Here is a 26,655-nt window from a genome sequence, read left to right on the forward strand (position 1 = left end):
ACTGATTCTGTAAGGTTCCCTAGAGCTTGAGCTATCAAGATTTTAGTGTATTAAGTTAATACTAGATTTATTGACAGTCATAAAAATGACAAAGCAGTCTTCATTGTAACCACTCAGAACACATTTTTACACTAAGCCATATAAACAATCTTCATTTTAACTTATTTGTACAGTATAATTGTGGAATACATTGATAGCTATCAATTATGAACAAACTTGTCCCATGAGGTCAACTGCAAAAATCTACCCCAGAGACAAGCAGAATCTCCGATGCAAAGGGTACGTTTCATCTGATCAAGTGCTGCAACGCCATCATCAAATTTGCCAAAAACCCATTAAGAACATAACACAGGTCACAAAATTAGACTGAGAATACATTTCCTGTTTTGCATAAAGGTCTATACCATGATCTAAGCTAGATGAATGAACACAAATAAATAATAAGCTATTCATGATTCATATCCCAATTTAAAATCATTATTCCTGTGTCTATTTATAAAATGATGTAACCATTAAGGAGTTTCTCTAACCCATTGGACGTTTTATATTTATATATGTGAAATACCACACAGAACATCATAATTGTGCCAAATTGTAATACCATGATAGCTCAATGTGTAACACTTGAGTCACTCAATTGATCTTTTTTCTAAAACAATTTTCAGTTTCTCATCAAACAGGAAACTAACAAAAGCCTACAAACTGAGAGCCCCTCCCTTTCCCCTAACAGTAAATAAATTTATCACAAAGAATAATCTATGATATGGTCAGACTGTCAGAGGAACATACACATGGACACCAGTGTTTACCATGTTGAGCTTTTGCTAATGAATGGTAATTAGATCAGGTAATTAACAGAAAGCTACTATATATATTCACTTAAAGGTCAAGTGCAATTGCAGACATCCTAGACCCTGATCTACTATTGCATAATGCACTGGCATATCATTGTATGTTCATTGCTCAACTGATTATTCCTAACAAACTGCACAGACCCATAACACGCTCATTGTATTTATAAATGTATTGTCTTTTTTTGAAGTTATGTTCTTTATCTTTCATTATACTGTAATTGCTATGGAATCAAAAGATGTCAAGACTAACAAAATCTGGATTGGCGTTGATTCAAAATCATGAATAAGAGAGAATGAGACTGACTATACTGGTACTGTCAAAGTAGAATATGATGAGAGAGCTCTGAGAGGAATGAAAAAGGACCAGTCTAATCACTGAGAATCTAGACTACATCAAAGCTGGGGAAGACGTCTAATGTTTACCTTAAGTTCAGCTTTACTTTTAAATGAACCTAAAACAAATCAATATGGTCTCTGATTGATCTTCAAGTACAGAGTGTTGATTTTAATTGGTTAGGGCTTAGGATCCTGTCAATAAGTCATGAGCCCTGATTTCAAATTATCAGTTACAGCAACAGAGTAAGTTTTCAGTCTCAATGTTACATGCTTGTACCAATTACTTTTAAAAATATTTTCCCCAAATTTTGCATAACACTGTTCTTGCATCCCTGCACTAAGTTTCTTCAAAAACAATTTATAGGTAATATATTGGGAGGCATTTTATCGATTATGTGGTAAAGAAACACAAAAGATCTTTAAAAAATTTAGGAAAAAATATATTGAAAATATGGGTTTTGGTATAAGTAGAATATATATATATATATATATATATATATATATATATATATATATATATATATATATATATATATATATATATATATATATATATCCAGCTCTTTATTATTTAAGAACATTCAAGATAAATTCCATTACTCCATGATTAAAAGATTTATGTCAGTGCCATAGGCTCCAACGCAACTAGTAACCATTAAGACCAAAGGAGCAGACTCATGATGGTACAATTTTAAACAGCACTATTTCTGTATTGTTTTAATTACACTGTTTCAGTTGGAATTGCTTTGTAGACAACAGGGTTTTCTTTATAAAGAAAACATGAAAGGAAAAGCATGAAACTGAATAAAAAAAAAAATAAATGAGAAAAAAAAGTACTGTGAATCATAGCTTGAACACGCAGCTACCAATATATGAAACAAAATATTGTAGACAATGATTTTAACACAAAGCAGCAAAACATGGAAGAAAAATAAATAAAACTCAAGCAGCTGAATAAAGTTCATCCACAAAGAACTGTAGGTGTCCACATGCAAAGGGATGGCACAACATTAGTATACTGTACTATGATACCTGGATGACTTCAAGACTCCCATGAAGGGAATTATGACTCCCATGAAGTGAGCTGTGACTACCATGTATAGAACTGTGACTCCCATTCGATGAGATGCTGCTAGTTGATTGGTAAGGATCAGTGGAGCCTTGGAAATTACATCCAAGAGCTGGGGAGAACTGGTCTGCTGCCATGCCACATTGCTGGAAAAACTTACTAAATGGATAATGCACAAACGAAGATCCCGTACCTTCTTCATCTGAATTTAACATGTCATCAAGACTGCGAGATTTTCTGCTGGCTTCATATGCCTGTGTTTTAAGCATGGCAGTTTCCATTGCAGTTGTGATTTGTCTATAAATTTCTCTCTCTGAATATTTGCCAACTCTGAATTTTATATCACCCATGCACCCTGACTGTTTCGACTTTTTACCATTTTGAAGCATATATGTCTCTGAGGTATCGTCCTGGGATGCACTACTACCAGAATTAGGTGAATCTTGACAATCTGACCCAAGGTCAAAGGTTGGATATGTAGAGAATGCAATACTATTGGGTCGCACAATCGTACGCTTAACCCGACCTTCCCGTGACCTAAACTTGACCTTACCAGTACCAACTGTTGTTGGGGATGCAAGAGAGGAATTATAGGAACTGGTGCTGCTTGTGCTTGTGATACTCCCTGGTGTCATTGGTGACACTGGTGAAAGTGGTTCAGAAGTCTTTAATTCATCTACAGATGAATTATGAGGCCGTTTGACTCCTGCAGACAGATAGCTATTCTCTTCTATCTTAGTGCAGCATGGTGTAAAATTAAGTTTGTCCAATGAGGTAGTTGGAAATGTTTGAAATGATACATTTTCTTTCATCGCTTCTGACTTGGCACATGAATCTGAGTCAGCATGGGAGAAATTCAGTTTTGCTAATGATGAAGTAGGAGACTGCAAATTTGTCAAAGAGGAAGGAGCAGACACTGAAAACGACTTTAACTTTACTTTTTGTGCAGTTGTAATTGAACATGCATTTGTACTTGGAATGGTGAGATCACTAGACACACATGAAGATAAAGTCACAGGTATTGGTGATGATGCTGCTGATGTTGTTGCTATGGTAACAGTCACATTGTTTTCCACAGATCTGAAACTGTCTGTTGGGGACTCTGGTGTGATTGGCGATAATGAAAGTGAAAGTGCCCTTAAAGGGCGCTTTTGTGTACTCAACCTTGCAAATTCGTTTTTGAATGTGAAAGGGGATGATGTATAGAGCACATTTTCTTGCAATGGAGATTGTAAAATGTTGCTAGTCCCCGCATTAAGACACAGTGGTGGCCACAATGAGGGTGGTTTTGATACCTCATTCTGTAATTGGTCCGTATCTTGACTATGTAAGACCTGTGACGGTGATACGGGTTTTATCTGACTGTTGGACATTTCATCTGAAAGAGGAGATGATGTACTTGAGATTAGTTGAGATATACCAGTATCAGATGAATGAAGACAGAATAATGTAGGTCCAGAAATCGTTGACTCTGAACTGCATGGGAAAGGGCATGGAGCATCTTCCCTATTACCGGTCACTGCCCATCTCTCCGTAAGTGTCTTACTGAACACTGACTGTTCACCTCCACTTCGTGAGGATCTAAATACTGACTGCACCTCAAACTGACTGCACGTTCTCTCAGACCAAGACCTAGCTGTAGAGTCCATGCAAACAGGGAATGGAGAAAATTGTGAATTTGAAGAGATTTCTGTTAAACTCCCTGAATCACATGATGGGCCTGGAAATGGTGCTGCAAGTTGTACAGAAGGTTCTGAACTTTGTGAAAAATCAGAATCTTTGTCTGATAATATACCCTTAGTAAGAGATCCACCACACAAGTCTTTGGTACCTAGAAATTTTGCCTGCAAAGACAAGCTTTTCGTGTCAAAGTTGAAAGGTTTTATGTTTTTTGCCCCGGGTGATGAAGGACTACAAGACTGTAGATCCATGACATAATTGGACCAGGTTCTATTTTCACCCTGTCGTGAAGAAATATTCCCATTCTTATCTTCTTTTTCCAGTGCCTCATGTTTTATCTGTTTTTCCCATTCCAAAAGCTGCCCTAAGAAATTGAAATTGGGTGAGATTGTGGGTCTCTTGTCTTTCACATATCTGCAAAAAACAGCAAAGAAATCAAATTACTACCACAACTATGTGAATTGGTTAATATATATATATATATATATATATATATATATATATATATATATATATATATATATATATATATATATATATATATATATATATATGATAAGAGTGAGTATGTCCAAGTGTCAGTTCATTATGTAGAAAAATGTGTAAATCTGTTCATCCAATAGGAAATCAGTAATATATTTCTATTTCATACTTTCATGTGCTCTCGTCATCATTGCTTTTCAAGAAAGTACATTATACTTATAAAAGTATTTTTGCAAATAAAAACTTTGATGTCATTGTCATGTCAATTATGGCATTGTTGATAGGCTGATATATAAAAAACTTCTTTACATTTAATGTGTATATACCATACAACACTTAAATACAAAAACACATTTACATGACTGACAAAACTATAAAATATCCCTCGCAAATGTGAGACTAAACAATACAAAATGAACTGGTCAGAAATACACTCAACACAATTTCTATTTTTGTTGTCATCATTTTCCCCCAGTAAACTGATGCCCCATAACTTTGAATACCATAACCATAACTATGAATACCATAACTATGAATACCATAACTATGAATACCATAACTTTGAATACCATAACTATGAATACCATAACTATGAATACCATAACTCTGAATACCATAACTTTGAATACCATAACTATGAATACCATAACTTTGAATACCATAACTTTGAATACCATAACTATGAATACCATAACTTTGAATACCATAACTTTGAATACCATAACTTTGAATACCATAACCATAACTATGAATACCATAACTATGAATACCATAACTTTGAATACCATAACTATGAATACCATAACTTTGAATACCATAACTTTGAATACCATAACCATAACTATGAATACCATAACTATGAAAACCATAACTATGAATACCATAACTTTGAATACCATAACTATGAATACCATAACTTTGAATACCATAACTTTGAATACCATAACCATAACTATGAATACCATAACTATGAATACCATAACTTTGAATACCATAACTATGAATACCATAACTTTGAATACCATAACTTTGAATACCATAACCATAACTATGAATACCATAACTATGAAAACCATAACTATGAATACCATAACTTTGAATACCATAACTTTGAATACCATAACCATAACTATGAATACCATAACTATGAAAACCATAACTATGAATACCATAACTTTGAATACCATAACTATGAATACCATAACTTTGAATACCATAACTTTGAATACCATAACCATAACTATGAATACCATATATATGAATACCATAACTTTGAATACCATAACTATGAATACCATAACTTTGAATACCATAACTTTGAATACCATAACCATAACTATGAATACCATAACTATGAAAACCATAACTATGAATACCATAACTTTGAATACCATAACTATGAATACCATAACTTTGAATACCATAACTTTGAATACCATAACTATGAATACCATAACTTTGAATACCATAACTATGAATACCATAACTCTGAATACCATAACAATGAATACCATAACTATGAATACCATAACTTTGAATACCATAACTATGAATACCATAACTATGAATACCTAACTATGAATACCATAACTATGAATACCATAACCATAACTATGAATATCATAACTTTGAATACCATAACTATGAATACCATAATCATAACTATGAATACCATAACCATAACTATGAATACCATAACTTTGAATACCATAACCATAACTATGAATACCATAACTTTGAATACCATAACCATAACTATGAATACCATAACTATGAATACCATAACTTTTAATACCATAACTATGAATACCATAACTTTGAATACCATAACTTTGAATACCATAACTATGAATACCATAACTATGAATACCATAACTTTGAATACCATAACCATAACTATGAATACCATAACTATGAATACCATAACCATAACTATGAATACCATAACTTTGAATACCATAACTATGAATACCATAACTTTGAATACCAAAACAAAATTTATGCTAAACCACCTAACCCCTTAAAAAAACTGAAATGTACTTTAACTGAATTACTGATACATGGTGGAACTGATTAATTACTGTTAGCCAGTACTGTAGTAGGTCTATTGGTGGGACAAAGACCTGGAAAATGTCCCAAAAGCAGATGAGGTTAAAGCAATACTTCACAAGTGCACCAACACAGATTAGGTCTGACAAAGCCAAATTTTAGGTCTTTGCACCATAAAAAGAGCCAGCTTTTAAGGCAAACTATCAATAACTCAATTCTCATAAGTAGGTCAATTAAGAAAGATTACATTTATCTGTTTATTATCTAACTGTGATTGATGCATTCCATTTGTAGATTTCTGTTGTTTTTTTTTAAATTTAATTATCTGGAAATTATTAACCAAGAATTTGACCTTGCTTTTTGATGTTTTGACTGTGAAGGCCAATAAAACATTACTGTAAATGCCAGATTCATTTTTCCATACATGTATTTAAGTAATGGTGACTTGTTTGTCTTCACTTGCACATCCATTTGTCAGAACAAGCCAGCTAAGGGTCATAGGACTGAACTATCCTTACAGGATAAAATTGGGTTTTATCAATGAGTATTCTAAAGAAAATGGAATTCTATGAGAATGAATCTGGAAATAACTGAGATACAAACAATAGTTTAAACAATGCTCAGAAATCTGACACTGAATGATTATGTGTGGAAATGGTTTAACCAAGCAAGGACAATCTGAGTGACTCACCTATAGGCATCATCCGAAGACATGCCAAGGTGTTTCATAATGTAGGCAATGGCAAGGGTAGGGGAGCGTGAAATTCCTGCCAGGCAGTGGACCAGAACGCAGCCATTTGACTCACGAACCTTGTCTAGAAGGAAAAAAAAAAAACAGATGCAAGACAGACGGTGAAAAATTCAATATAGATATAAAGATATATCATAGAAAGATGGTTAAGGCAAGTTTATTTTGTGTCACTAATGTTTAAAAAACAAAGTAATTTATTTACTATATCATTTACTGCAGATAAATTAGGCTGATCATTTCATATCACTCAGACAAATTTCTGGTTGTTAAATAAATTTCAGCAGATATTCTGACCAACTAATTTGAAATATTTTCTCTTGGTTCTAAAACTAAAGCTAATGAAATGTTCTTACCATCCATAAAAAATTTACAAAACAAAACTGATATGATCATAACATTGTAGATCAATATATGTTCAGATATGTGACTTCATAACCAACAATTCTTAGTTTTACACGTCTTGTTCCCCAAAAAATAAAGTGATAAGAGATTTTACAGTTCATATTAACATGCATTATTAAAATGACAGCAGAAGACCTAAAGAAGTCTGATGATGCCCACTTAAGTTTTCTTCATCAACAAAACAATTCCTTGATATAGCTTTCCATATTATTGGTCTCCCCAAAATACAATGGACATATGTGTATCTCTATGAATCAATGTACATATATGTATCTATATGAATCAACATACACATATGTATCTGCATGAATCAACGTACATATATGTATCTATATGAATCAATGTACACATATGTATCTATATGAATCAATGTACATACATGTATCTATATGAATCAAGGTACATATATGTATCTATATGAATCAACGTACATATATGTATCTATATGAATCAATGTACATATATGTATCTGTATAAATCAACGTACATATATGTATCTGTATGAATCAACGTACATATATGTATCTATATGAATCAACGTACATATATGTATCTGTATGAATCAATGTACATATATGTATCTGTATGAATCAACGTACATATATGTATCTGTATGAATCAATGTACATACATGTATCTGTATGAATCAACGTACATATATGTATCTATATGAATCAACCTACATATATGTATCTATATGATTCCATGTATATATATGTATCTATATGATTCAATGTACATATGTGTATCTATATGATTCAATGTACATATGCGTATCTATAGGAATCAACGTACATATATGTATCTATATGAATCAATGCACATATATGTATCTATATGAATCATCATACATATGCATCTATAGGAATCAATGTACATATATGAATCTATATGAATCAATGTACATATATGTATCTATATGAATCATCGTACATATATGTATCTATAGGAATCAATGCACATATGTGTATCAATACAAATCAATTATTTATTATCACTAAGTACACACTTGCGAATATGATTCACCAAGTTACATGAAGTGCCAATAATTATTATACTGCATAAGCTCATGTGTACACAAGGGATCAATTCAATTCAGTTAAATTCATTTATTGTCATTCACATCTACAAAGATGAGAAAGTACATACAAAATAATATGGGGCAAAGTAATTAAACAAGACAAAAGAACTGCAAACAGTATTTGTTCTCCACAACAGTAGAATATTAACAAATGTTTAGCAAGCTTTTGTGACAAGCATTCTAACTTGTTTTAAATAAAACCAGACGTTATTAGTTCATAACACTAGAAAGGAACTACTACTGTATTCATTCACAATTCTTGTGTACTATGACAGTATTTGTAAACAATGGTTAAAATACTGTTTTGTTATTTATTTGCTTTACATTTATTTCTAGTTTTGTAACTAAGGACTGATGAGGTCATGATGCTTGAATATCATTTACACGATACGCATGAAAAGTCTGCTTCTGACGTCTTTTTGTGCAATTTACAAACATTTATAACTATTTTCAAAGGGAAAAAAAAATCATCAAAGGAAATTATTATGGGAAAGTACTTTAGTAGTGGGCTGACTTGCCTCTTGTGTGAAATTATTATACATGAAATGAAATGCATATGGCTCTATGGGATCCCATGTAAAAATTACATGCTGATTAAAATTACATTCAGATTAAAAATAATGCAGATAATCATTTTTATTATATGAGTTCTGATTGAATATTGAACAATCCTTAATATTATATCAAGGTATAATACATTAAAAATAAACATAAAACAAATACATTATACATAATAAAACATATTAACAAACCTGTTTATCTGGATTTATTCATAAAGTTCTGATGTATAATTTATCGGATTCGAAAACATCCATTCAAATTCAATCAGAAAATTACACATAACTAAAACAATTTTAAACATCAAGAGAAAGCCAGAATTTATAGAAGACAAAAACAAACAACAGAAGTAAATTAACCAACCAAGGAATTGGAATGCTTCATGAAAGTGGGGTAGCAACTTGGCACTGTAGTTGTCGTTGACTGGAATGCGCAGAAAATGGCCATCTTGGATGAATGTTGGTTTTGGACACGTAGTACTGACATTTAGAATGTAAGATATCTCATTAACCTGAAAACAAAATTGACATTTTTAAGGAAATTATAAACAAGTGACTCTTTCGTTTGTTGAACTTACCATTTATTTGGCTATAAAGTAAATATCTGTTGCACTCAGTTTGGTCTAAAAGCTTTCAACATTTATCCCATAATGCAACTGCAGATCTGGATCTATGATGAGCACAGATGGATATTTATTATACATTAATTAAACAAGTGTTAACCTTGAAAGGTTGGAGAGATAATACTATTTTGACAGTGTTGCCTGCTTTTTGTTACTTTTGATACTAACATGACTTGGTAACCAACAGAAAGTAGTGCACTGCAATTACTAATCTCATGAACATTACATTAGACATGTATACTATCAACACCAAGGCAAGATGACCTGGACTGGCCTGGGTGGGAACTGAACCCAAGACTCTTAGATTATAAGGCCTATGTTCTGCCAGTTGACCTACTGTCACTCCCAAATTACAGGTACAAAGATTAAGATCTCTGATGCCAACACAAATTATAATTTCTTTCTTCACAAATATTTCAGGTCAAAGGGTTACAAATTTGGAAAGTTAATACATGGAAAACAGCAAGTTGTCTTGCCTGCAAAAGCAAAGACCAGACATAGGGACCACTTTTCTGATGTTGTTATTAACATAAGCATCAAATGGTAAGTTTTTGCATTCAGCTCAGTTTTTTATACACCAATGCATGTACAGATGAGAAACCTGATAGATGGATTCATCATGGAGGAATACTGCTCATTACAGGCATAAAAAGGTTCAAAAGATATATGTTGTAAACTGCCGTGACTTTGCTAAGTGTTTGGTATATGCCCTGGGGTAGCTGGAGTAAGACAGCACAACGAGAAATTCTAGTTCCTAATGATAGTCACATATGTTCCAAATACATGAAAACAATGCGGTCAAATTAGTTAAATTTTAACATGTCTGGTTTATTCATTGACATGAAATCAGATTCCTTTGTCAAGATGGTGCACACTCAAACAGAGAACCATGTAAATACATACCTGGCTCCATCTAATACAAATCAGAGTCTACATGGTTTGTTCCATGTATGTTTTACTATAAAATGGGCATATGTGATAGCTGATCAAAACATATGCGGCCTATTCTGTTGCATGATAAAGACCTCAGATGTAAGTTGTCATCATTCTGACTGTCTTCCAACTAAAGCTGTACTGATTAAACAGCCATACTCATAATCGGGCCGATTATTAGAACCATCGGTATTGGCAGGAATAATCAGTGCCGATGTAAACAAATTTACAAAATATTAATTCAACCATAACATTCTTCTTGACGTAGCTTGAATTTTAAATCAGAATTAAATAGTGGAAATTAAGGAATAAACATTTGATTTGGGGGTTAATTGAAAGAAAATATGTTCCTAAAGTAAATATTTTTTAACACACTTGCTGTAAACTACCGCTGATTGTCTGCACACAACAATTATCAATACCATTAATGCACTCATCCCAATCACAGCAGCCAACCAGCCAATGAGGCCTCATCTGGCTGTTGAACTTCCGGCATACACATTAGCCGATAGCTAGGCAGATTAGATAGCTAGTGAAATTTCCAACTACTACGAAACTATGACTCACTGTAGTTAATTCTGTTCTTTAGCCATTCCTGCAATGCTGCTAATCAATGAATAGCGGTCGCACGCTGAAGCAGCTGAACACTGACATAAATATTATGCAGCGCCAGTGATGTAACTCCTGGATACCCCAGCTGCTGAGCTGCGTCAGCGCACAACTTGCAGTGTGGTGAGTGCATCCATCCAGCCACGTGGACAACTTAGTAGTAACTTACTTGATTTAAAACATTGTTTCAAGTGCATGAATCGACTGAATTGTTAATATTGACTAATGATTATACACTATTAAATATACTACCAAGCCTATGCATAATGTCAAACTTGAAACACTCAAGTTTAGTCTGGAATTACTTCGAAGTAAATGCAGTCAGCAAGTCCAAAGCAAATTGCACACTTTGCAAAGCATGCATTTCCAGAGGTGGAAAGGATTCTAAAAACTATGCATCAAATCTTGTTCAGCACTTGCGCTGCAAGCACATCATCAAACATGGCCTGTTTCTGGCAGATAAAAATGAAAAGGATGCTGCGCAGTTAACCTCAGCAGCTTCAGCAACTCCTCGTGCTCTGACTATTAATGCCATGCTGGACCGAAAGCAGCCATTTGCATTTGACCACCAGAGAGCTGTTAGCTGGAACAAAGCTATTGCAGAGTTCATGGCAGTAGATGTGCAACCATTTTCCGTTGTTGAAGACCTTTTTGTTTTTGACGTCTGATGGCCGAGGCAGAACCGCACTACAAAATTCCAAGTCAGAAGTACTTTTCCACATCTTTGATACCCGACATGCATAAGGCAATGCAAAGCAAGGTGTGTGATTTAGTTTCTGCCCAATTTGACCTTAATTTGACCTCGGATGAGTGGTCAGACCCGTCCATCGGCTTAGCCTTGTTGAGTCTTTCAGCGGAAACAGGTGATTTTAGCAGCAACGCCTCTCTATGAATCACACACAGAAGAATATTTGGTAAGCAAACTGGACAAATTATGCAAGGAATACAACATTCCCAAAACTCATATCCATGTTCTTCTGTGTTACGGAGGTGCAAACATCCTGAAAGAAATGCGTCTGGATGAAATCGACAGCATCAGCTGTTTTGCACACAATCTGCAGCTTGTTGACAGTGATGACATTCTGTCGCAACAAGCTGTCAAAGATATTTTGGTGATCTTATGATCCATAGTCAACAAGTTCCAACACTGAATCCTGGCACAACAGCAGCTTGAAAAGCAGCAGGAAAAATTTGGCAATACCCATAAGAGACTTGTCCAGGATGTCCAGATACACTGGAATTCTAAATACAATATGATGGTTTTCGTTATATGAACAAAAACAAGTCTTGGGGGCTTACGCTACTCTCTATGACCTGCCTAGCCTAACAGCCCAATAGTGGGTTTTGACTAACAATATTTTGGACACATTAGGCCCATTCGCAGACATTACCAAGGAAGTAAGTGATAGCCAAACATCAGTATCCATCATTCTTCCTATGCTGAAAATGATCCAAATGTTGTTTGCTCAAGAGCGTGAAGTGAGTCAAGGTATTCAGACAATGCGCCATGATATGTGTGATGTCACTAAACACATGCTTTGCTGACGTTGCCAGCAACAAGCTTATCCTGGTCACCATCTTGAATCAATGATTGAAACATTGCCTGCTCAGCGAAGAATTTTACTTGTGACCAGATCCAAAGAATGGCTTAGAGCAGAATGCATCACAGTTGCATCAGCTGACAAGCAGGAGGAACCACCAACCAAAAAAAGAAAAACTTAAATGCCACTGGACCATCAACGCTGCATTTCTGGGATTTGTTTTCTGTGTGTCTGTGGCCTGTGAAGAACCTGTCCATACCGTCAACGAAACAACCCACATGGATGATGCCGTTGATGCGATGCTTTAATTGTATCTGGCCAGCCCTCTGTTGCAATGAGAAGAAGACATACGGCTGGTGGAACACTCATAGGTTTCAGTTCCTCTACTTGGCCAAATTAACTAGATGCTATTTGTCTGCACCAGCTTCAAGCATTCTGAGTGAGCAGTTCTTTAGTGGCACAGGCCAGATTTTTTCAGATTGTCATGGATCTTTACTTGGTGAGAAGGGAGAAATGTTACTGTTGCTTAAATACAACCTACCTCAGCTAGGCTTTCAGTATTAGCTGCAGCCAGCATACATTGATGTCTAACTTTAGTCTTAAAGCATGCATATTATTAATTTTAATTATTATCGGGCTATTGTTGTCAACATTTTTTAGTCATTTATTGGAATCTAGTAATGGCGACCTGCATCATTGAACCTAAGTTAAAATACTTGTTTAATACATTTTCATTCATTCATATCTTGAATTGGCAGACCATAAGTTTTATCAGTGTTAGTTTTAAAAAATTTAAAGTTTTATGTTTGTGTGATTGCTGTTTTCTATAAATAGCAATGTACTTCTTATCCGGTTTCTGTTTGTTTTTGTATATATGTAGTTCTTTTCATTTCTTGGTATTTTATTCAGCAGGAATAATATTACAAATTAAAAGTGCAGGTATTTTATTTGATTGTCTAGTGTTTCATCATCCATATTTTATGACAATTTATTCTTCTTGTATCTAGCCAGAAGTCTGTCTGCCACAAACATATCATATTGGGAAGTATCATTACCATTTCCAGTAAATCTCATAAGATGCAGCTATTCAACTGACTTTGGAAAGAGATGACTCAAAATTATTCAACTGACTTTGGAAAGAAAGGCCACATCCTAATCAGCCCATGAAATATGTGATGGATGACCTTTGAATATGCCTTTCACAGTGGGATGCATGTCATTCATAGAGTAAATACTGTATTAAGAAAAGTGTAATTTATGCATTAATTAAACTATCAAAATCTTGTTCTTGCAGATGGAACAAGACTTATATATCCAACTTACATACTGCTAATTTATAATGAATTATTATATGCAAGATTTATTTCCCTTGAAAACTCTTGTGGCAAAAGAGACGCAATAAAGTTTTCAAAAGCTGACTGCTATCAGTATTTTTATTTTATTGCCACAAAAATGAAAATCTTATTCACTGTACTGAACTCCGTGAATAGCAAATTTATTTATTTCTTCTGGAGACAATTTTCATGTCTATTATTCTAGCTAGGTCATCATGGTTTCCCATACATATTTATATATGTTGATGTGCATGTGTGTGTGTGTGTGTGTGTGGAACAATGAAAATATTACTTACATATATCCAAAATGAGCAACAGATACATTGATACATAATGGATGTACTGGGTCTGTGCCTGGTTGTCTGGATTCAAACAAGCATAGCAATTGTCTGGATAGATCTTGGTGGGGATCATTAAAATATTGCATTTATCTTTGAAAAGCTACAAGACTACTCACATTTATCTTTACACTAAAACAGATTTTGAAGGCAGTAATTTGTATCAAATATCTTTTCCAAAATTTTAATTGACTTTTAAGCCAATAATGATGACAAACATATAAGAGGATTTATAAATACCTATGAAATTCTGAATGTGAAAACATTCCTACCTGAATTATTTCCTGAGAAAGAGCATCCCTCTGTGATCCTAAATAAAGGAAGGGGAGGATGCGTGTTGGTCCAATGTTGCTGACGGGCATACATGGCTGTGAGAGGGATGTTAGAGGAGCACATTTGAAGTTTGTACTGGTCTTACTCTCACATAGCGATGGGTACATGGCTTGAAAATCCAGAAGCCCACCTGAAATTAAAAGATTTATCTCTGTGATACATTTGGTTTAAATAATGTCTAATTTTGGCAACCTAATTTGTTATGATATACAGTGAAATGTCTCTAAACTGGCATTTCTGGAATCCAGCTCCCTTTTCAGACTGGTGACATACACTGATTACAAGAAAGATCTTGAAATGCAAATCAAACCTCATATTAACAAGCTTGGTAACATGGACAATTTTTGGCCTCCAACAATATCTGGTTCATGGAATGTGTGTGTGTCTGCTTGCATGTGTGCATGTGTCTGAGATCACAGACAACCATGACTACGGGATAAAAGACATACCATTGTTACAACTCCATGTTTGTAAACTAAGTAACTGAGAGAACAAAAACCAACAGGTTTTGTAAAATTCACCAAATAATTCATTTCCTAGAATACAAAGTGAAAATTTAAAAAAGAACCTATAGTGTTGTGAATGATATCCCATATTGTCCTAAAAATTATATCACAAGTCCAAATGTATGAAGTTCCAATTGAGTGTTAGTGGTATTTGAAATAAATTTCAATACTGAATATGCCAATGTGCCTGTAGTCTCAAATGTGCTAATGTGCCAATGGCCTTGAAAGTGGCAATGTGTTAACAATCATTTTTGATGTATCACAATAATATAATCCAAAATGTTCTTGACTGAATTCACTATAATTCCAAATTAATGATAAAGTCCAAGAAGTATTAATGAGCACTTTGTAATTCCAGTGAATAACTTAAATAAGTAAATCCTCTTATATTAAAAATTTAACACAACAGTAAGACTGATTCCACTTTGGATATTTAATGAGTAATTTTGAAGTAAACAACATTAATATAAAAAAAAATTAGACAATAAAACAGCCAATTACCTGAACAGTAAATCTATAATCTTAGAGAAATATTAGCTATCTATTATGTCGTTTACAAAATAAAAGTCACTAGTCAGATAGACTATTTTCTTGATTTTGGACTAAAGTCAATAACAAAATACAGATATAGATATAATCGCTGTTAAAAGCCAACAAATGCTTAAGTTAAGTCCAACTGCAAAGAACATACATGCTGATCTGCTTTTGCATTGTCTATGTTTTTTGTTCTGCTGATTACTCCTAACAACCTGCTGAGACCCAGTTCTGCCAGCACATTATGTAATGGCAGATTTTGGTCTGTGCAGTTTGTAGCTGTATTTGACTTGTGAGTATATATGCTACCAGAACTGTATTACTTTTATGCCTTTAACTATGACAGTGTGGGTACTCAATTTGAATTCATACCCTCATCTATTAGTGATAATCTTTGAGGATGCTGAAAAAGGCATCTCAAATTCATTTAGTTGGTGATCTCTCAGATTCAAACATTTAGTTCTAAAGCCCAATAAAGAACTAATAATTTTAAGTTATAACAATACAGCACTTCATTCTTGACCAATAAATATTCTGAAGAAGATTTAAGCTACCATATATGCAGTATTTTATTTTGTGTTATGATCCAACCCTTTGCCACATAATCAAGAAAATCTCTCCAGATATGGCATTTAAGTCAGTCCCATATTGCTCTCCTTTCTGAGGATTTTGCTATGACTAAACACCCTGCCACATGATCATGACAAATGTACATCTGAATGACACACACACATGCACGCACACACACACACACACACACACACACACACACACACATTCTCTCTCTCCCTCCAGAAATACTTGAGATTTAAGACATTAAAGCTTGGCCTTCCTGGAGATTTTATACTACAGCTAATTTCTGTAATTAATAATTCTAATATGATAAAAGACATTGCCACATGATCATGAATCTTCTCCCCCCACCCCCCAAAAATATACCTGAGATTTCTGTCATTAAAGCCATAGCTCCGTTTTCTCTGTAAAATAACTCTCCATTTGTATGACCGAGCATACATTTATGTAGAATCAAGTTGCTTTATTGTAGAGTCATGATGTGGCTGGTGGTTTTTGCATTTGTTTTCAATTGACTTCCCTGACAAATAGGGAACTTAAATACATGACTCATCCAGGTAAAATGTTGAGTTCACCTGTTCAACCTATCACATACCTGAATTATACAGGTACAGGTATCAACACTCATACACTGGCCCTTTAATTTGTACATTATACAATTACTTTGGTTATTTCTTAGTCATCATAACCCCCCTTCTAATCAAACCAATATTGCTTAAACATTTGGAAATTGCTCTGATAGCATCAGATACATGTAAAGTGTTCCAAACAAAATGTAAGAACTGTGATTTGCAGTAAACTTCAAAATTAGTAGCCCAGGATCCCTGCTGGACTCAAACTTTTGGGCCAAGTGACATCTTGCTACTGCCAGAATGGTGGGAAAATTGGAAGAAGTGAGAGCTCCAATTTCCAAATTTAGAATGAGAAAAGAGTCACTTAGACCTTTTTGCGACTCCACTGAAGCAAATAAATCAATAGAAATACTCACTGAAAAGTTTATGTAAAAATTTTAATTTTCTTAGTTTTGTTTTTAAGCAAAACATTTATATGACTTTCTTTGCCATAATAGTAACTTTGAAAATGGACTACTATCAAAATAAGGTAATGAAATAAGAAATAAACAAGTTCAAGCAATCAGCCAATCAACCTACACTACGTAATAACTGGCTCATAATTGGACTACAATGGAACATGACATGGTTCTTCAAGCTTCATGTGTAAATGTTTTGGATGGAATCCTCAAGACTGAAACATAACTGTAGATAAAAGTAATCAATGAACTGCCACAAAAATTGATAGAAAAACATTAAAAATGCAATGCTGAAACCATTTTATATTGCACTTTAAATAGAAACAAATACACACTTGATATCATATGAAAATATTCAATGACCATGAAGGTGAAGGGGTGGAGTGAGATAACGACTCAAGACATGGCAACGTCACCTTCGTTCTCCCTGGGTATTTAGACAAAATGACACGTACAGTTTACTTGGGCAACTATTCCGCCTGAATTTCAACACAGCACAGACCCTGGGCTATTGATTTAAAGATTTTATGAAATAACCAGAATCAGAACTCAAAGAAACAGATTAACCATAGCTCATCACTGAAGTTTAATTATAAAAGAACTCTGTAAATAACTGCAAGCATGGCCCAAATCTTGGTGAATAGATTGATGGTGGTAAACTTCTAACAGACCACTGGGGACATATTCAAAATGTTGAGAAATATAATCATTATAGCTCATGATTTAATTTCAATTCCATATGAACAAGTTTCCCTCAGGGGTCTCTTGATCCTAGTCATGGTCAAAGTGAATTGAATTTCAGCAGTACTTTGATAACTGGTGCTGCCAGTATGATTTTTAATACCAGTGTTTAATTGCTTGGAATCTGTCATAGTCAGACGAAAAGGAAGAATTTAAACTGGGATGAAACAAATCAATCAAGTCATGCTGAGTTTAAAGTAAATTATACCTTTCTTAAGTTTTATGTCTACAGACTTACTAAGTGAAATACAGCAGAGTTCTTGAGAAAAAAATTAAAATCAGTGACTTGGATTTTTACTTCTACTTCAGACAAAAACTTAAGAAATTCATGAATATATGAAAAAAGTGACAGTTAAACACTCAAATTATCTTTCAATATCTTAAATTTCAATTTCATTTCAATACCATCTGAGTTTTAGATTAAATTCAAGATGGTTGAAAAGTTTGCTTTTCAACTAAAGAGGTCCATTTTTCTGTCTGTCAGATAAGATTTGCTTTGTTCGATTTTTCTTCTAATATTGTAGGTTTAAACAAAATTATAAAATTTCAAAACCAAACAAATTTGGAAATTGGATAAAAATTGTATCTTTTTGATTTATTCTTTCTGTGTGAACTAAATTAGTTCATAAGAAGGAATAAGTTTTAACTTTTGTAACCTGAAATTTTTTAAAATTTCAATTGATTGAAACAAAATATTAAATGCCCCACATCCAGATGTACAAAGCATCTCAAAATTTTTGTACCAAAATGAAGATTTCTAAATATGTCTTAATGCTTTCTTTTTAATAACAATGACTTTTTCACAGACAACAATTAGTATGCATCAGGAACAAAGTTAAAGTCATAATAATCTTATATTTTCATTAAAAGGCATCTGCCTTTTCTGAGGAAATTTTAAGGATTTCCTTCCATGTTAGGAATTCATCATCTCTCTTATAAAATGATCAAAAAGGTTTCTATCAGTTATATTTTAAAACTGAAACATAATTTTGCATCCTTTCCACTATCTCTACGTTTGACAAAATTATTGATATTGTCTGAAGAATCATATGCAAGATCATGTAAAATCTCAAGACCATGTAAAATCTCAAGATCATGTATAATCTCAAGATCATGTAAAATCTCAAGATCATGTAAAATCTCAAAATGAGGAGAGATTTTGAGAACTACTGTTTATACTCACTTATAAATCAAGTTAACTGCAAACAATACTGATCCTGATCTGCTGTACCATTTTGTGCCTGCAGATCAGGGTCTATGTTGTTTGTTCCACTGATTATTCCTAACAAACTGCACAGACCTAGATCTGCTGGTGCATTATGCAATTGCAGATCTGTGTCTATGCAGTTGGCAGTTGGGCTCATCTTATACGCAATAAATAAGGTATAGCAAAACCTTGGCCACATTTTCAGCTATTTCATGTAAATGGAAACCAGGATTTACTTCATAAAAATATACGTCTATGAATATTATACATGATTATTAGTTCATGTAAATGAATATTTGTATATGCAGACCATAAACTGCAGACAAACTGAATACTAATCACTCAGATATGCTAAGTAAATTAGTCATAATCTCAACCATCCCATTATCAGATGGGTCAAAGCATTTTCCATTGATTAATAAGCTAGGCATAGATATTACACATCATTAAAATTGTTTAAATTTTAACTCTGGTCACATTGTAAAAACATATATATTCATCTAGAATTTAATTTTGTTTTATTTTGTTGGTAATTAATATCTTTATCATTAAATTCACTGTTAAAAACTGTACTGCTGTATGGGGTGTTAGGGACCCACAAATCTGCAACCCCATAAAAATCATCCATATCCTCCCAAATCACAACATGTAAACCTCAAAAATACTTCTTATTTTACAGGACATAAATATGACTAAATAATGAAATTGCTAAATAATTTTTTTTTTAAAAGAACACTTGTTAAAGATCAACCATTTCCTTGACATTTTACCTAAAGTGCACATTACTGTCATAAAAATAGTGAAAATCAGAAATCAAAATATTTTTGCAATGTGTGGAACTAAAATTTAGGCTACATAGGTATGAAATTAAGTTTTTTAAAAATATACATGTTATCTATTCACAAACTATTTAATTTCTTTTTTAGTATAGTGGATTTGAATACTAGGTCACTTTTAACCTTGTTTTGGTTTTGGTTTGTTTTAAGTACAATTTTCCATTTAAATATGTTATTAAGCTGACAATATGTTATTAAACTGACAATACATTATTAAACTGACAATATTTTGGAAAATATTGAGCATCAAGAGAAAAGTTATTCAACACTTTTGTTTGTCTTTAGTTGGTTTTAACATGTTAGTAGCTTTATCAGGCAGATGAAAGCTAAGTGCCCGTCCCACACACAGATAGCTGACCAGGGCTGGCCAGGGTAGGTATTGAACCTACAACCATTTGGATTATGAGACAGATGCTCTACCAACTTAGCTATCATGGGTCCCTTCATCAAACTGTTCTCTTTCTTGATGTATGAAGCATATCTTCTGCTCTTCATATTAACAGAAAAATATCAGCATTTAAACTGTTGCTTTTAATATCGTATATACCCACTTGTATGTCAGATCACACTGAAAAATGAACACAGATCTACTGTCACATCATGTACCAGCAGACCAGAGACTATGCAGTTTGTTAAGACAAATCAGTAAAACAAACAACACTGACCATGATCTGCCAATGCATTATGTGACAATAGATCTGGGTCTATGTTGTTTGCAGTTGGACCTGACAATCACGTATACATGTAAATGAGAATGAGTGCCATGCATAATATTATAGACTGGACATCCTTTTTCAAAATGTAAAGTTAAATAAGTATTACATGGTTCAGTGAATCAACTGCCAGCACTTGTCAATGTTAGTTTGTTTATGATGGCAAACCTCTCTTGTAAACAAATATTACATCATTATGTGTCAGACCAATCTATATCACCACCCTCCCCATGACTGAAGACCCTAATCCCTACTGATTTCTTCTGTAAACAGGATTTTATATTTCGTGGCTTGAATATACAAAACAGATCCTTATATAAGCAGTAATTAAAAAGAAGGAAGCATGATACACAACTGATGTCAAATAATTACTAAAAGATTTGCCTGGCTGGTAATTTATAAATATCAACTAATAATTCTGGCAAAATGAAATGGTATTTTCACTGAAGAGACTGAGGTACAAGATGAAAACTGACAATGAATTGTGAACTTAATTCGAAGCACTTAATATGCAATTACTGGGACTACAAAATCTCCAAAAACTCCACACTTTCACTTGCCTGGATGAAACTCTTGATAAAGCAGCTTTTATAAAAATATCAAAATTGACAACGTTAATGACTTTAATTTGAAAATGTTAAAAGTTGTTTTCCGCATCATATTCTGTAACCCTTCAAAATACCTGTTTTAAGTAATTACAAATTGAAAGATCACTCTCTATCGCTGTTAAGCATTTCCTAGTAACAATCAGGGAAAGCAAAGTGCTTGTAAGAGCCTGATCAAAACAAATGGAAAACAAACATATGGTAAAAGGTATGGACATTCATTCAGCAATATTCTCAATAGAACATCATTTTCATTAAGGAGAAACACTGGCCAGTCCTGAACCACCAAATGACCAATTAGGAGAATGGCTGAAAAATGAATTTGCCATCCTGAAATTTTTACTCTCCATTTCTAGCAAGGCAAGTGACTTCTGAACCCCTGAAATTCTGTGAATCACAGAAATTACACTACCATACAATGTCTAAAACTGAGAAATTAAAGTTTCATTTCAAAGGTATACAAGATAAGTACTGATTGTTATTAATTATTAAAGATTTTAAGTCTACTTACAAATAGATCAGTTGAGTCACAATATGTCATCCTAGGATTATGGCTTTAATCCCAACAACACAGTAATTATCTAATACATCAAACATGATTAATGAATCAACCAAGATTAATGGCTGTCATGATTACTGTCGTCTGTGGTAGCAACCCTGTCTATACACAAACATCAGCATGTGTCATACAATGACTTAACAGTATATATCCCTGTCTGGATTTTACACTGGAACAGAAAACTATGACCAAACCACAAAATTTAGCAAATGTTTTTCAGCAGATATGACACATTCAAATGAATCAAAATTATCACCACTATTTTTGATTATGATGCTAATGTTGTCTTTCACAAACACCATTTATTCTCAGGAAATTGTCACAAATACAAATGAAACTGTAGCTGTATCCATCTCTGTACTCATGTTCATTTCATCCAGAAACAGGATATAAATCCTTTAAATACAGAAGACACAATTTCAGAGAAAGATCTGGGTCATGCAACCAACATTTTGCTGTGTCCAATAATTACACATTAAACCCCTTTTTCCCCCATTCATTACTGATTTGTCCAAATGAAATCAGGCTGTTAATGGGCTAGGAATGTGATAATTGTATAAGTTCAATGATATCAATCTGTATACATCACTATTTTCCATACACTCATTTTTTTTACCGATAAGCTGCAATTTCCAGGAAGCTGTATTTACTTCCGACTGTGTACATTCCAAGTTCAAAATATTTGGAACCCAAGGAAAATTGATTAGAAATGTCATTTAATGATACCAAACAATAATTACAGCATGCAATTGGAAAACTCACAGCTTGAACAAGAACCATGTGTGGCACCATAGTTCCTTCTATAGCTGATCAATACAGTCCTTTACTGCACTGTTTCTCTCAGAGCCAGGTATTGAGCCGGGCCAGAGGTCTCCATCACAAGAGTGATGACTCATTTTCCATATATAATATAAGCCTTGTAGAACTATTCTCATTGACAACAAGTGTAATATGGCAACCAATATTTCAGAGTTGTGATGTGGAAATTTAGACTATAAACTTTTCAGAATTTATCTGCAATGTAAAGCCATACTGTCATGAAAAAGCAGTCTGGGTACTTATGACTTCTTATGCTTTCCAAAGAATATAGAAAAACCTCAAAAAAAGACCATCCATCTTGCCTGCAACATTGTTACTTAACATTGGTTGTCTATACATCCAAGTTTTATACGCATTAAGAATCTCTGTCCATAGCACAAGGTTTCCTAACACAGAGTCCTTTCAAGTCAGATTTTAGTGTACTAGCAAGAGTCTATGGAAGTGGCTTTATACAATCCAACCTTCTATATCAATCACCTCCCTGAAACAACAATGGCCCTCCCTCACTATAAGATCCTTAATTATTACACTATTTCTGTTTACAAGGTCACTATAGTCAATGCTCCCATCTCATTAAGTGAAGTAAAATACTTCGTTATAAACCACTTTCACTGTGAAGCTCTCACAGACAAACACTACAATGAGTAAGTACAATGAGTAACTCCAATGGATAAAAGTACAATGAGGGATCAGCTTCCATGGATAACACTAGCTCCCATGGATAGCGCTACAATGAAGTAGTAGCTCCCATGGATAGCACAACAATGAGGGAGCCAAGGACAGCACTACAATGAGAGAACAGCTCCCATATACACCACTACAATGAGAGAACAGCTCCCATATGCAGCACTACAATGAGAAAACAGCTCCCATATACAGCACTACAACAAGGGAACAGCTCCCATATACAGCACTACAATGAGGGATTAGCTCCCATGGATAGCATGATAATGAGGTAGTAGCTACCATGGATAGTACTACAATGAGGGAACAGCTCCCATGGACAGCACTACAATGAGAGAATAGCTACCATGGACAGCACTACAATGAGGGAATAGCTCTCATCGATAGCTCTACAATGTCAGGAGTACAATACTTCTCATATCAAGTCAAGTGTTTGATTTTCCAGCTGGCCATTTTCTTTTGAAAATCCTACTTGCCATATAAAATCACCTCCCAAACTTGTTCTATTTTCTATGTGGCTGGCAAAAAGAGCCTGTATTGTGAATATGGAATGGATGAAGGGGATTCCAACAACATCAGGATGAATCATGTAGCAAATCAGACCTCACCCATCAAATATATTTACCCACCTGGCCCAAAAAAGCTAAGTTATCTTTTGTGGAAAATTTGCAATGAAGATTAGGGTATACATTCAGCGCATACAACTTATTCCATAGTACAGAGTTACTCTAACTGGAAACTGCTTAGGAGTCTTCAGGTGGAAATAATGAGCTCCTGTTCCATTAACAGTTTAAAATCATGCACGATTTTAAATTTTATCAGTTCACAACATACAATTAGTTCAAAACTGGTTAATTTCCCATGTCTAAAGTGATGGATATGGGATCCCATTCTCAATTGTTCCAAAATAAAATCCCCACAATAAATTTATCTCACTTCAATAATGTCTTTCTAAACCACAAACAGGTATATGCAAAAATATGGATTTTCCGATAAACCTTCTTTAATACTTTATAAAACATCTGATTTATGATCTCTGATAGCAAGATAACTTTGAAATTGTTTTAAATTCATCAAAAAGGAATACTTTAATCATGGAAATCAATAATGCAATAATTAGCTCATATTTCATGATGAAAGAGTTAGGATAAAACAATGAGCAATTAATGGAAAAATCTCCAATCTGATCTTCCACGAAAAATGATTTACAAAGGATGTTTCAATAGAACTGTATGCACAAAGATGGCTGGTTGGTTGCCTACTACAACATCACATCACTGACTCTCTAGGGCCAGGGCAATGACTGTATCGCGCCTTGCCTAGGAACATGCAACATGGCAGCTGTCTTAGGCTGGTCTCGGAGGCCAACCATTACTGATGTGAAATTAGAATGTCAGCTTAAAAATTTCACAACCTTAACATTCCAAGTAGGATCACTGGTCCTCTAATTATTAATACAATACTTTTTTATGCAGTAAAGCTTCCTACAATATTCTTTCCCATCATGCGATATGCTTAAGTTGCCAAGTCAATACGTTATTTGCACAACAGTAACTTCATTCCTTAGTAACTAGTTTGAACCCCCATCCAGCACTGTTATTTTGGGTTTAATGCCTTTTTCAGTGTGTGATAGGCTATACATGACATCTCTGAAAAGTCCTATGAACCACTGGCCTACAGGAATCCACCGACAAGCTTTCTAACATACCCACTTTAGAAAAGCCTGAGACTCAAACCCGAATGGACTGTGACTGGTATGGGCAAGCACTTTAGACCACTCAGCCACCCGGGACTCATTGCAGTGATTAGTTATTCAATTCTGAACACAAAATACTCAGTGGTCAGTGAGACATAATATATATGTACATGTAATAAATTAGGTCAAAGTGATCTACATGTTATATATAAACACCCACATTTGTCTTTCTGTGTGTCATGCTTTCCAAACAAAATGTTGCTTGTTTGAAACTCATGGCAACCCAATTTTTTTCTTTAATTTTTTTATTTTTATGTTCAAACTTTTTTTCAAGCTTGCACATCACAATGTTTTAAATTCCTTCTATACTTTTTAATTTTTATGTTGAAACTTTCTTTTATGACTCCTTTCCTAGGATGGGCAATTAAGCTATTTGGAGATTATTGTACAGTAACTAGTGTTGGAAAAAAGATTTAACTTCATTATCAATCATTAGTTCAAAGAAACTACCTGACTGATGATCCTTTATTAATCAATTAATTTGTCAACATGATGTCTTCCCCAAACCAGTGTAATTTTTTTCAAAATTGTCTCAAGTCTGAAAGTCTGAAAAGAAGTCAATAGTGCAAAACTGAATTTTGAGTAATACTGGTCACATAAATTTTTATGAATGGATTGGTCAGTGACTAGTGCTTGACCAAACTGATCAAAAGCATTTCCATGAGAGTGAGACATTTAAAAGCATTTTTTCTGTAAAAGATGCAATGGAAAAATGGGATTTTTAGATATGGAAGATTAAAAAAAAAGAAACTTATATAACTGGCCTTTAAAGGTGAATTTTATTTGGCAATCATCTGTATTAAAAAGCTTCTTGTTCATGGCCCCTTACACAAACTATCTATAGTAATGAACTATACCAGTATATGCACTAAGTAACCACCTGTAGCAATGAATTATACCAGTATATGCACTAAGTAACCACCTGTAGCAATGAACTATACCAGTATATGCACTAAGTAACCACCTGACAAACTATCTGCAGTAATGAATTATACCAGTATATGCACTAGGTAACCACATGTAGCTATGAACTATTCCATTATATGCACTAAGTAACCACCTGACAAACTATTGTAGTAAAGAACTATACCTGTATATGCACTAAGCAACCACTGTAGC

The 26,655-nt window shown here is 33.9% G+C and overlaps 1 protein-coding gene across 3 annotated transcripts in view; it reads right to left on the reverse strand.

The window, feature by feature from the left end:
- Window positions 1-1,761: 1,761 nt before the first annotated feature.
- Window positions 1,762-26,655, reverse strand: part of LOC149786820 (uncharacterized) — a 115,158-nt gene continuing 90,264 nt past the window's right edge. For all 3 annotated transcript variants that reach the window (XM_089977329.1, XM_089977330.1, XM_089977331.1), the window contains exons 5-8: window positions 14,913-15,103; window positions 9,627-9,774; window positions 7,163-7,286; window positions 1,762-4,353 (exon numbers count right to left, since the gene is read on the reverse strand). In XM_089977329.1, the coding sequence (XP_089833455.1) occupies window positions 2,214-4,353; window positions 7,163-7,286; window positions 9,627-9,774; window positions 14,913-15,103 (2,603 nt within the window). In that variant the 3' untranslated portion in view covers window positions 1,762-2,213. The remainder of the gene's footprint in view (window positions 4,354-7,162; window positions 7,287-9,626; window positions 9,775-14,912; window positions 15,104-26,655) is intronic.

This window comes from Sinohyriopsis cumingii, chromosome 12 (assembly GCF_028554795.1).
Source record: "Sinohyriopsis cumingii isolate HCF-2022 chromosome 12, ASM2855479v2, whole genome shotgun sequence".
NCBI classification, from domain to species: Eukaryota; Metazoa; Mollusca; class Bivalvia; order Unionida; family Unionidae; genus Sinohyriopsis; species Sinohyriopsis cumingii.